This window comes from Parus major, chromosome 6 (genome assembly GCF_001522545.3).
Source record: "Parus major isolate Abel chromosome 6, Parus_major1.1, whole genome shotgun sequence".
Lineage (NCBI taxonomy): Eukaryota > Metazoa > Chordata > Aves > Passeriformes > Paridae > Parus > Parus major.
Window position 1 is genome coordinate 29,830,938 of NC_031775.1, and position 12,517 is coordinate 29,843,454.

Here is a 12,517-nt window from a genome sequence, read left to right on the forward strand (position 1 = left end):
CGCCGCACCGCAGTAACCGCAGCCGTAGCCCTCCTTCCATCCCTTGTACTCCACCACGGCGGCGGGCATGGCGCCGGCCGCCCCGCAGTGCCCCCGCCCAGCCGCAGCCGCGCCCGGCCCAGGCTCCCCCGCGGGCGGATCGGCGGTGAAACATCGCCGCCGGTTCTGCCGCTCCTCGCAGCGCGTCCCCGTGCCCCGCAGGGCCTGGCCGGCTCCTCAACCCACAAACACGCTCTAACAGGCCTTCAGGGGGGGATGGATCCTTGTGGATCCTTCTCAGCTGCTGCAGCACGATAAAAGGATGGGAGAAATCCTGAACTCTTGCACAGAGCGTCTTCTGTAAAGGAAACAAGACTTCATGCATTTTTAATAAAATAATGTTGTGGCCCCATAGAGCCGGCCTGCCCAATGCCCAAGTTACCAAACAAATACAGGAGTTTGAACAAAGGAAGGGGGAACTGCAATCTGTAATTGAGATGGGATTTCCAAACTCAGACCTGTGTTTCCAGAGCAGTAAGAACAGCAGGGCAGTATCGGTTCTCCTGCAGCACCAAAAATAATGTAGGATAGCAAGATTATCACAGCAGGGATGTTTAACCATGTGAATTCCACTTGCTGCTGCTGGGGCCAGACAAGGGAGGAAAGAAGGGGCACAGTATTTCCTTTTTACCTTTCTCTTGAGTACCAGTAAATTTTATATGAGATAGCAAACTGAGCCATAACATATATATAGCTCTGTGACAAGTCTAAACTTCCTCAGGTTGGCCAGAGCAGCTGTGGCTGCCCCTGGGCCCCTGGAAGTGTCCAAGGCCAGGCTGGACAGGGCTTGGAGCAGCCTGGGATAGTGGAAGGTGTCCCTGCAATGGCTGGGGGGTGGAACTGGATGAGCTTTAAGGTCTCTTCCAACCCAGACCATTCCATGGTTCTAAACAAAGCAGCTCTTATAAAGCGTTGAGATGTTCCAGAAAAAATAAATTTAATTTTACAACATATACATATAAAGCAGTTGTTGAAACAAATGTTTTGAAGTATTTTCTTTAAGGCACCTAAGGGGAAACAAAAAAAAAAAAAGAAGACAGTAAGACAATATGCATTAAGATTTGGAACTGACAAAACAACAGTGAAGGCAGAACTTCAGTCCTATCATTGGAAGAATTTTATGGAAGCAGAAGGGCAGGCAGACTGGTTCCCTCTAAGCCCTTCTTCAGACTGCTTTATTAACATCATCAGCTATCAGGAAGTTAAGAAACCAAACAGAAAAACTAAGCTATGATTCTTTCTAGCACTGCATTCTGAGTATAAAGTTCAAAAAAATAACTCACCACTTAACTGACCAAACTCAAAAATAAAGGGTTTTTTTTTCCCCAGGTACTCATTGCATACAAGGCTAAATTACATTTTATTTCATGAAGAGGGCAAGAACACAGCAATTTCAGATGTTACAGTCACCATGCTTACAGTTCTTCTGCATTTTTAAGTCACAGGTAATTTACCTGAAGTTCTTCCAAGCACATAAGGAACTTACTGAATTTGATTTGTTAAAATAACTTACCTGAATTGTTACTCTGTGTCCATGTCCTCTTCAGTGCTCTGAGAAAGAGGGGTAATCATGGCTTCTTTTATCTGAAATATTTCTACAATCTCCTGGTTAGAGATAACAACAGTGTGTCAGTCAGCAGAGCTCAACTATTTCAATTTAATTACCACTAAGCAAATAATAAAGTTTCTGATACTAAAGCACTATTTCAAATTAATACATTTCCCCTGCACATTCTGAGTGAGGGACAAAAGAGCTGTATGTGTGCTCAAAACTACTTTTTGTCCAAGATTTATTAGAGTTGGGAAACTGCATGGAGAACGTCTCCAGAGACGAGTATTATACATAGGTGAAGAAAAGGATTCCATATTTACCCAACCCTTGTGTAAAACAGTAAAGACAAGACAGTGCACAGCTTAAAAGCACTTAAACTGACCAGGCTTCAGGAATCAAGGATGGAATCACTACCCCAATTCTCAGTTTTCTTGTAGCTACAAACATCCCTTAGATCTGTGCTTGTTCTGGCAACCATAAGGCCAAATGCAGTGTTACTGTACACAGAACACCTGCCCTCCCCAGAGCAGGTAACAGCACAGCTCTCAGAGGCTTAAATAAAAAAGAACTGATACAAAGTATGAAGTGCTCTCCGTGGTACCTTCCATTCCTTCTGGTCCAGACTTAGGATGACCTGGTTCCGTGCTCCAGCTCTGCTGTCCTCCTCCCCTCCCCGGCAGAGTTTTATAGGCTCTGATCAAAACACAGCATTTTCAGGATTTACACTTGTAAAGTCAGTTTCCACCAGCAACACAAAAGCGCCACAGAATTCAGATCAATCCTGCATGTTACACCCAGTTAGTCTCTATCAGCTTGTATCAGCCTGTATCATGTACTGCTTGAGATGCTTCCTTAATCTCCCATCTGAAAAATTTAGCAACTAACTTTTTTCAGAAGGACCTAAGTATTTCATTCCTTACGAAATCCCTCCGAAGTCCTAACCCCACTGATATCCTGTGGGAATGAAAGCCAACCTCATGCGAAGAATGCCATTTCCCTTCCAACTGTTCTGAAGCTGCAAGCAGTTCCCAACTCTGAGACAAGAGAGTTCTTATTCCCAAAAATCTCCTTTTTCAGCCAAGTGTAGCAATGCTCCTGTACTTATTAGTAAAAATATATCCTGAAAGGTAACCTTTGATTTCTATTAATAGAATTAATTTGTACAAATCAGCATAATGGTCTTTTTCCATACAATGGTATTTGAAAAGACTCAATCCTTTCAGCTGCTCAAAAATCTCTTTATGCCTTCAATTACATTCACTGCATATTCCCAGTTAAAAATATAACTAAAACTTTGTGAACACATAGTATGTAATGTCATTACAAAAAACAATTAAAGTATTTTAAAGCTACATTTTACCTATTACTGGCAATTCATCTTCATCCAGCTTCATTTTTGCAAGACCATCCTAAACAACAGTGGGATTTAAAGTTTCATACCTTAGAGCTTTCCAGTTAGGATAATGCACTGAAATTTCATAGTTTTACTTCTACAAAATCATGAAAAGGTACATATACTGATAAAGAATCTTCATTGGCATACTACATAAGAAAGAAAACAGCTTAACACAGCACTTATGTATGAAGAAGGTAGACCATATAGCACAGTGTGTAACTGCCGGATTATAAAAGTTTCACTATATTAAAATCATTATTATTCTCTAAATATACTTGGGATAACCCTTCTTAACAACATTTCTCTTCAATATAAAACCTGAATTAGTCAAAAAGTCCTTGTCAGTTTTTGTCTTTTCCATAATTAATTTTATTTATTAGATGAACTAAACATAGTTTTGAAGTGCAAATCCATGGATTCAAAAAGAAAACCTTGCACTAATACAGTTTTCTACAGCCTCAACAACTCTTCTGTACTCTCTGAGAACTGTTCTACATCTAAAATGTGAGCCAGAATCTGTTCTGAAAAACATATTGGCTGCAAAAGTATCACTACTGTTTTGTTGCTAAGTTGATTGCAGTACAAAAAAATTAAGTCTGTCAACTCTGCTTCCCTTTTTATTCGATTACCAAAATACCACAGACTGCTTGCAGAAAATAAATTAGTATTCCTGACATTTAAATCCTAATTCTTCAATATTGAATGTGGAAAAAGAACAGGTCAGTATTTCTAGGTCATTCTAGTATCTGAAGTGATATTTCAAGAAAATGTCATGCCTTACCCTAATAAGGAAGGACACATGGAACATGTTTTCCACAGTGCGTGCAAACGAGTTCGGATCAATCACAAAATCAAAGAAGTAAATGGGTGTATCAGCTGGGGATGCAAAAGTGGCTTTGTTAAATTAAACAAACAAACAAATAAACAGGTGCTACACACAGAGCTAACAGATGTAAACAGAAACTTAAGAGAGCCAGTACACCTTTCAAAAGCTAAAGGGATGTTTGTCAATTTAGTTTCAATCCAGAATTCCCAGTTGCCTGCAAAAACAAATGTTCTGTAGAGCATATTTATTTCCTCCATCTTTTCCCCCATGCAGATCCATATACAGTGACTATTTGGCTGCCATCTAAAAATGGCAGGCTTTAATCAGGAGAGAGGATTTACATTTACTTTGCAGTCAAACAGCAGCTAATTAATGTTCATAAAAAAAAACACATAGCTGGTATATGTGCTTTCTACTTGCAACTTCACCTCATTTTGTCTCTGTAGTTTTACCACTCCCAACTGTAGAACACAGAGAATATACATTTACTCCAGTTAATGCTTAATTTAATCATACTTACGATCACTTTCAAAATGAGTCTGCAGTATTCTCAAGATCCTCTCTACTTCTTTTTCTGTCGCTTCTTGATGAGACTCCTCCATTTTTTTTAACTGGGAAAAAGAAGCAGAGATTCACCTCAAATAACTGTTACTGAATTACCAGAATATGCAAAGGGCCTCTTTTGAACATGTAACATAAAAGTTGAATTTTTCTCCCTATGTACAACATAACAAACACACTTATGCCAAAATGAGACAAATTTGAAGAGCTTTAGGATTTAATTCCCATCTTGCAATATCAGTCTGAGAGGCCATGGCTTCTATGTTTTGAGCCCATGTACAGGTGTACACTTACTTTTCAATAGCTCTGAGGTGCTGGGTTGCACAGTGCTACAATCAGGGAGTTTAATGAACATGATCATTTGGAAGCAATCCACAAACCCTCCAGGTCCTCTTCTTCCCAGTACAAACTATAACAAATCCTTTCTATCACTATTTGGATTGAGTAGGCTGCCTTTTAAAAGGCAACAATCAACCATTTGCCTCTGTATCCTGGCATTATCATGGCCTCAGCTACCCTGTAACAACATGGATTATATTTGCAGTTTCAGATGTAAGCCTTTTTCAGTATTCCAGACTTTTGTTTTTCTGACAGTGAATGACAAAAAGAATACGGAAACAGAAAGCACAGAAAACAGTGGTTATGTGAGCTAATTAGCTTGCTGCCATTAACCATATTTCAGTGTAAATGCCACACCCTGTTAGACACTTTCTAAAGAAAAACAGAAACCACATTATTGTAAAAAAGTTTCTTTTTTGTTTCCTTTCAAAGCAACAGACAACAGAACAAGTAAGTTCATAACCTGAAAAATCAGTTTGTAAACCCTATTTCTGAACGTGAAATTTGTCTGCAAATCCTATTTCCTTCCACTCAGTGAAATCCTGCAGTCCACAAAAAACAAATCAAGAAGCCTAATAATGGAGTTTGAATGCTTTAGTAGAAACTCAGAAGGAAAGGGGCTGATGTGTGTGTCTCCAACTCCAGCTGGCTGCTGTGGAGCCAACCAAAGACTGTTGGCAATAACAACCAAGGAGTGCTGGTAATCACACACTGTGAGAAACAATAGGATATAGCTGGAAAAAGAACCACATGAAGGTAGGGCAGCACTTTTCTGGGACAAACATGCTTGTTCTGGCTCCTGGAGATAAGCACAGCACAAGCATCTGTGGATCTTGCATGCTCCCTTCCCCTTAAGGGATGTCACAAATACTATGCAGTTTATAATTACAAAACCCAAAACAAACAAATGAAAATATTTAGAAGTCATTTGTAATAACTATGCCAGAACAAAGGGCTAACAAAGATAACTTTACAAACCTGAGCAGGCATTGCCCGTTCTGCTTTTCCTCTGCTAGCTTTCTTCTGCCTCTCAATCCGTTGCTTTGGTACAGGAGATTCAGACTTGAAAGATCCCATCCTAACCAAAATACAAAGAAAACACACATGCAAATCTGGTTTACTCTGTATGCTTAGGAAACTTGATACTGAGCAGTGGATCTCCTCAGTGCAAAATGATGACTGATAAAGCTTCATCACATTAAGAGATTTCTGCAAAGAACCAGCCCCAAAAGTTGTTCCAGTATGTTGACAGCCTCATACCTTGTCAAGATTCTGCTGTGACTTCAGATTAACCTCAATTCAAGCCAGGGCATCAAAGACAAAAATCAGTTAAGGCCTTTACCATAAGCAGCAGTACACATAATTTCCTTGAAGAAACTTACATGTAGTGAAAAGTAGGTGCTCTTCTGAAGTACTTGGGTGCTTCTTCTCCCATTGTCTGCCAGGCATCACTAGGTAAAAAACCGCCTGTAACATCCTCAGAGTCATCAGTTTCTTGTACTTCTGTGCGATTTATACCCATGAAAGTCAGCTACAAAAGGAAAAAAGCTGCAATAAAAACTCACTTAGAGGCAAACCAGTAGATACACTCATGGTGAAACACTGTGTTGTGGTGTTTGCCTGATAAATTAGTACTTAATACCACTGCCTAAGAACTTTGATTTTCCTGAGGATACCATGAAAACAGATGAACACTCAAATTCACCCTTGTGTTCAGCAAGAAATGAAAGCCATAGGTAAATAAACTCCTTGGATTCCAACACATTTCAGTGATGTATTAAGTAGCAGAACACTCCTTACACTGCAGTTTAGAGCTCAGATATCTCACAGCTTTTGAACACCACACACTTGCTGAAAGCCCAGCCCCTCAAATAGCAAAAACTTATCTGGCTTATCTATCCCTGTCCACACTAACCCAGGAAAAATCTTAAATTTAACTTTTATGTTTTTTATAGACTTAAGCAAACAAGTCAGGATTCCTTGTTGATCTGCTGTAACATCAGGGAACATCTTCAAAGAGCAAAAAAGCCAACAGCCTGCTTAAAAGCTGTTCTGATCTGACTCTTCACTCAAGTCACAGTACAAACAGACAAACTGTCCAGTCTGAAAGCATTCAAGTGTCCCAAAGTTCCATTTCATGTGAGTGACACATGGCCTTAACAAATCTATCAATCAATATAGAAACCAAGGGACAGGATAAAGAAGCTACTTAGCTACTGAGAAAATACAGAAGAGTGACTGAAAAAAGAGCAGAAGACTTTAAGAGCACAAACTGAACCATGGTAAAGCAGCCGCAGCGCAATAATAGGGGAAGTGTCTGCACTTTAAGTCAGATTTTCCCCTATTGCAAGTGCTTAATATGTAGTTTAAGACAATTAACAAAAGTAACTATAAAGTTCATCAAAGAAATTCATAGGAAGAGCATTAAATTCCACCAGAACTGCCATGTGCTGCCTGACAATCTGAGGCTTTATGGTTCTGTAACAAACAGGGCAAACCTCCAGCAGACATGCTGGCGGATGCAGAGCCTGGAACTTACCAAGTCTTCTGCAAATGCTGTTGAATCAAATGCTGACATCTCAGAGTGTAACTCATTGGCTTTCTCCTTTCCTATATTGGATGCTATAACAAGAAACTGGGCATCCAGTGCAGCTTCTCGTGCACGGCAAACTGTTACAGAAAAGATGTTACAGTGATTACTATGAAATTGTCACAAATACAATTATCACATTTAGCATAGGGACTATCCTGGCTTTAGTGCTTTGGAAATCCTTTCATTGCCTTCTTGAACTCTAACACACTTATATAATCCTTATAATGAATTTGCATGTAAGAAAAGGAAAGAATGACAAACTGTGGAAGACAAACACTCGATCTTGAACAACAAATACATTTTTTATCACCATGTTTTCCAACTTTCTTAGAGAAATGAACCCCTCTACACTGATATTTCTTATGTGTATTACTGATACACATTGTTCCAGTGAATCAAAATAAATCAAGGAATTATTTCAAAGAGCAAATAAACTATAATGACATTTATTTTCTCACATCAACTTACTCAACCAGTCTTCAACTTAACATATCTACTTTAAGTTATATAAAAATTCTAACTAATACTTGGACCTCAACTTCACTCTTGCCCTCTTTTGCTTGTAAGGCATCATCTTCTCACACTTGGCCAAACACATCAAAGACCACAGAATTTGTTTTACCTCCATCAAAAAGTCTATTGGCCTCTTCCAAAGCTTCTGTCAGCCTGTTGCTTTTGGAACTCAGTATATTTTCTCGATTTTCTGTGGGGAAAGACACAAAGGAAATCCTGAATTACTTAAACATAGAAGCACTGAGAAACACTGCACTTGTTTGATGATGACTGGAAGCCAAAGCTCCATCACTACTCTCCTCAACTGGGCCAAAGAGAGATAACAGAACAAAAAGCTCATGGGTCTAGATAAGGGAGAGATCACGCACCAATTTCCATGAAAGAAACAAACCAGCCCCTAAAACTGTATGCTTACTCCCTTCTATAAACAGGCTGGATCACCCATAAACTGCACTGTAGTCTCTTGTAAAACAACCGCACAAATTTGTCAAGTATTCACAAAACAACTAATCCCACGTGTTGCTGAACTTGGCAATGCTACTCACACAACCATGGCCACATTTCTGTGAGGAAAACATCACAACTCATTCAAATGCACATAGGAGAAGGACTAACATGCCTGTCTGGAGAGATGCTAAAAACTACATAGCATTTTCTGGAAGGCCCAAGAATAATTTTCTGGTCCAGGCACATAATGATACCTGCAGTTTCAAACTAAAGCTCAGACACCATGAAAGTAAAATTAAAGGATTTCTCTGCATCTCCAAGTCTAAAGCCGACTGTTCCCCTGCACCAATGCAGGCACCACATATGTGTTAGTGTAGCTAAATCCCTCGTAAACTCGATATCCCAGGGGATGAGGGATGGGGACTTCCCCAGGACAATGGGGAATCGCCTCACGCTGAGGCCATTTAGATATCAGGAAGAACTTGTTCCCTGTAAGGGTGGTGAGGCCCTGGCACAGGTTGCCCAGACAAACTGTGGCTGCCCCATGCTTTGAAGTGTCCGAGGCCAGGCTGGACACCAGTGGAAGGTGTCCCTACCACGGTCGGAACGAGAATACCCATAAGGTCCCTTCCAACCAACCTATGATTTTGCGATTCCATGCTTCCTGTGTGTCGAAATTCGATCTAAGTAAAAAGCCAAAGAATCAGCAGGCCGAGGAACCCGGAGTTACCAGGAGCGTTCCTACAGTTCCCCACGCCCAAAACCGGCCGCCAGCCCCGGAGGCCCCTCCGGCCGCCAGCCCGGACCCCCCACCCGCAGGCCCGGGGCAGCCCCCGCTGTCTCCTTACGCTTCACGCTGGAGATGAGCTCCCGATACTGGCTCCGGATCATCCTGTAGAGCTCCTTGTCGTCGCCCTCGCCGCTGTTCAGCTGCTGGATCCCCTCGCTCGCCGCCTCCACCGTGTCCTCCTGGGCGTGCTGCGCGCGCGAGCGGCGGTCCCGCGCGCCCGGCGAGGACTCGCTGCTGTTGCCGGTCTCCGACATGGCGGGCGCGCGGCCGCGGCAGCTGTCACCCAGAACCGCTGGATGCGCCCGGGAGCTCCCCGCCTCACGCCTGTGCCGGCCTTCCTGGGATACGCGGAGCGAGTGGAGCCTGCGCAGTTAGCCTCAGAGGACCTCCGTGTGGGAGTCTGCGGGCACCGCCGGTGCTCGTTGCGCCCCTCCGCTCCGATCGTGGTCTTCCATATTGCCGCTGTTTTCCGCTCCGGTTCTGCAGGCTGCGCGCTCTGTTCCACGGCAAACAGGGCTCGCCGCAGAGATGGTTACCGAGCTCTCAACGTTCCTTTAACGTTTACTTCCTCGTAAGCCGTTCACAGCGGAGCCGCGGGGCGCTGGCCGGGGCCGGGCGCGGTGAGAGGCGGCGGGCGCTGCGGGAGGCCCGGCGCGGGCGGGGCCGCCGAGGCCGCTCTGCTGCGGGCGTGGCTCCGCCGCCGCCTCGGGAGGGCGCTGTGGGCGCGGAGAGCGCGGGGCGTGAGGAAGGAGCCGACATCTGAGGGGAAATGAGAGATAAAGGGGTGCTGCGCTTGTCCCAGTGCCTCTAATTCGTGCGTGTGTCCGTGGAAACGCCTGCGTTAGTCACTGAGCAGGGATCTGCGCTCTGGCAAATGAAATAAATCACAGGGCCACAGAACGGTTTGGGTTGGAAGGGACTTTAAAGATCATCTAGTTAGAATCATGGAATCGTCCGGGTTAGAAGTGACCTTGAAGATATCCAGTCCAACTGTTCATCGAGCACAGTCAGTGTAACCCCTAAACCACATCACCCAGCTCCTCCTGAACACCTCAGGGATGGTGACTCCACCACCTCCCTGCGAACCTATTCCTAATGCTTAATTACCTAAGCAGTGAAAAAAATATTTCTGATATCTAATCTGAATGTCCCCTGTCAGCCTAAAGCCATTCCCTCTGATCGTCTGAGTGCAGGCACGGCAGAGAGTGTTCCCACCCCCCTGCACCCTCCTCCAGGTCAGTGATGCGGACAGCGATGAAGGCCCCCCTGAGCATCCTTCTCTTGAGACTACAAACCCCCAGCTCCCTCAGCCATTCCTCAGAAGAGTTCTCTGTCCAGCACCTCAATGTTCTTTTCAAAGTGAAGGGCCCAGCACTCAGTGTAGCTCTTGTGGTGTGGTTGCACCAATGCTGAGAACAGGGGGATGATCTCTTTCCTGGTCCTGCTGGTCCCTGCAAATATAAATCATAACACTTGGCCTTTCTTTGCTGATTAATACTATTATGTTGTTCTAGTTATTGTGGTGGGGGTTTTAAGGCATTTTTGGGAGTATTTTCTTAAACATCTTCATAGATAAGCTTGACTCAGTATATAGACATGGGTCTACTTCAGTTTCCCTAAACCAGTTTTTCAGTTGGACTACAGACTGTAACTATGCACAAGCTATCTTTCAAAATATATGTTTAAAATACATAATACTTCAATTGAACATCAATAAATAATATTTGAACTCTTGAACAATTTTCTATTCTTTGTGTGACATGTAGAGTGCTGTCAAATTTGCGTTGCAAATTCAATATGACCAATTTGCTTTCGGATGCTGACACAGAAAGGCTCAAAAGAGAATCCTGACAAGACTGGGTCCATTGAACACTGCAGTACACAAATACATGGTAAAAAAATATTCAAGATGCAAATACAGGCTTAGAAAATGTGAGTTACAATTTTTTACTGGCATCTCTCTATGCTTAATAGGAACTCAGCATTCCAGAATACTGCAAGATGTTGCCTTGCATTTTTGTTTTGAGAGTTCTGCTTGTCCAGATGATCAGATTTCTGCTTTCCTACCTATTATTGTGTATCTACGTCAATTGTTAGTCAACACTGAAAATGGTAAGTGAAGAACGTGTCCCACTTGCAGTTGACTGCAAGATCTTCCAGTTGCCTTTACACACCAAGACTATATTTTTGTCTGATGTTCATTTAGTTCTCATCTATGCATATACATAAAACCTTATTCTCATTGAAGTGAGAAGACTCACATAGAGGAATCCTAAAATAAACATTTCAGATTTCACCATTCCCTCTTTTGCTTCTCTCAGGGTGCAGAAATGAATGTAGAGTTTCTGGCATTTAGCAACAGATCTCCAACTAAATTCTAATTCCTAACGTTGTACAATTTGTATATACCATGATCATACAGGTGCTGTATTTCAGCAAGCAAAAGTCAGTTTCCAAATACAGAGCAATAATGTGGTTTCTTTATGGTGCTGAGCAGTAAATTGCAAGAGGGATTCACAGGGCATCTCAGCTTGGGAATTGCCCAGCACACCGGTGCTCTTATCTGAGCCCTTAAAATGTGGATCTACCACTGTTTCATTTGTTATCAAATCTAATCACTTGTCCAGTTCTGGAAATTGGCCTCCTGATGTGAATATCCCTGATTTGCTAGCAGATGTTCCCAGGCATTAATGGAAAAAGATTTGTCTTTAAATGAGACCTTTTAGTCACTGCCCAGTAGTGTTATTTATGATTTTAAAGCATAAACCTTTTTGCATTTCCCTTGAATACCCTAAAATAAATGCTCCTACTCAGGATGAAGAGATAAAGCAAGAAATTAGCTGTCTAAAAACATGGCAACACAGGACCTGTTGCCTCAGTGATGGTTGTTCCTGATATAAAGTTAATCCTGGTATCTTAAATGGGGCCTGGACTAATTGAAAACATCAGAAATAAAACATCAGAGATATTTGGCATTCAGCTGCCAGCTCTGCAAGCAAATACAGATGAGAGAAAACTCTTTTAATTAGTGTAGCTAATTTTAAAAAATTGCTTTAGTAATGCAGAAGTGTAAATTAGTATACTTGGTTCTTACAGCAGCTTTTATTTCTGTATTTACAGATAATCCTGTGGGAGGTGAAAATCTGGCACCAGTATTCCCTCAGCAGTGTGGATTAGGTTACAGCCCATCACATCACCGTACACGTTGTGCCAGTCTAAGAAGGATTGAAAGAACAATTATTAATAGAATTATGAAAAAAAACAAGGCCCAGTTTGGTGGGATGTCAAGGAAAAAATCCTGATAGGATCAAACCCTCACTGGCACCAGAAACACTTTATTTTTAAGGACTTGGAAGGTTTCAGTAAGTGAAAGACTGACACCAGGTTGCTACAACAACATGTGGAAGTCATGTTGCTGGAGGCCAAAAGACTGAAAACCTTCCACTTTTCCCTACAATCAA

At 42.3% G+C, this 12,517-nt stretch overlaps 1 protein-coding gene and 1 long non-coding RNA gene across 2 annotated transcripts; one reads left to right on the forward strand and one right to left on the reverse strand.

Moving 5' to 3' along the window:
* Positions 1–951: 951 nt before the first annotated feature.
* On the reverse strand, positions 952–9,630 carry NSMCE4A (NSE4 homolog A, SMC5-SMC6 complex component). The gene is made up of 11 exons (XM_015633831.3): positions 9,115–9,630; positions 7,929–8,009; positions 7,253–7,383; positions 6,096–6,244; positions 5,692–5,791; positions 4,334–4,424; positions 3,769–3,863; positions 2,952–3,000; positions 2,193–2,284; positions 1,553–1,644; positions 952–1,046 (listed from the first exon to the last, which is right to left on the reverse strand). Exons 1-10 carry the CDS (start codon positions 9,308–9,310, stop codon positions 1,561–1,563), a joined length of 1,068 nt encoding a protein of 355 aa, XP_015489317.1. The 5' UTR covers positions 9,311–9,630; the 3' UTR covers positions 952–1,046; positions 1,553–1,560.
* Positions 9,631–9,807: 177 nt separating this feature from the next.
* On the forward strand, positions 9,808–12,517 carry LOC107207114. Its single transcript, XR_001522620.3, has 3 exons — positions 9,808–10,948; positions 11,031–11,168; positions 12,177–12,517. It is a non-coding gene; the product is annotated as an uncharacterized LOC107207114 (long non-coding RNA).

Excerpts from the sequence above, each read along its gene's own strand:
- NSMCE4A (XM_015633831.3), bottom strand. The coding sequence starts at position 9,310 with ATGTCGGAGACCGGCAACAGCAGCGAGTCCTCGCCGGGCGCGCGGGAC. Across the intron at positions 8,010-9,114 it reads GCTCATCTCCAGCGTGAAGC|AAAATCGAGAAAATATACTG; the intron begins GTAAGGAGACAG and ends CTTTCCCCACAG. Across the intron at positions 3,864-4,333 it reads GACTCATTTTGAAAGTGATC|CTGATACACCCATTTACTTC; the intron begins GTAAGTATGATT and ends TTGCATCCCCAG.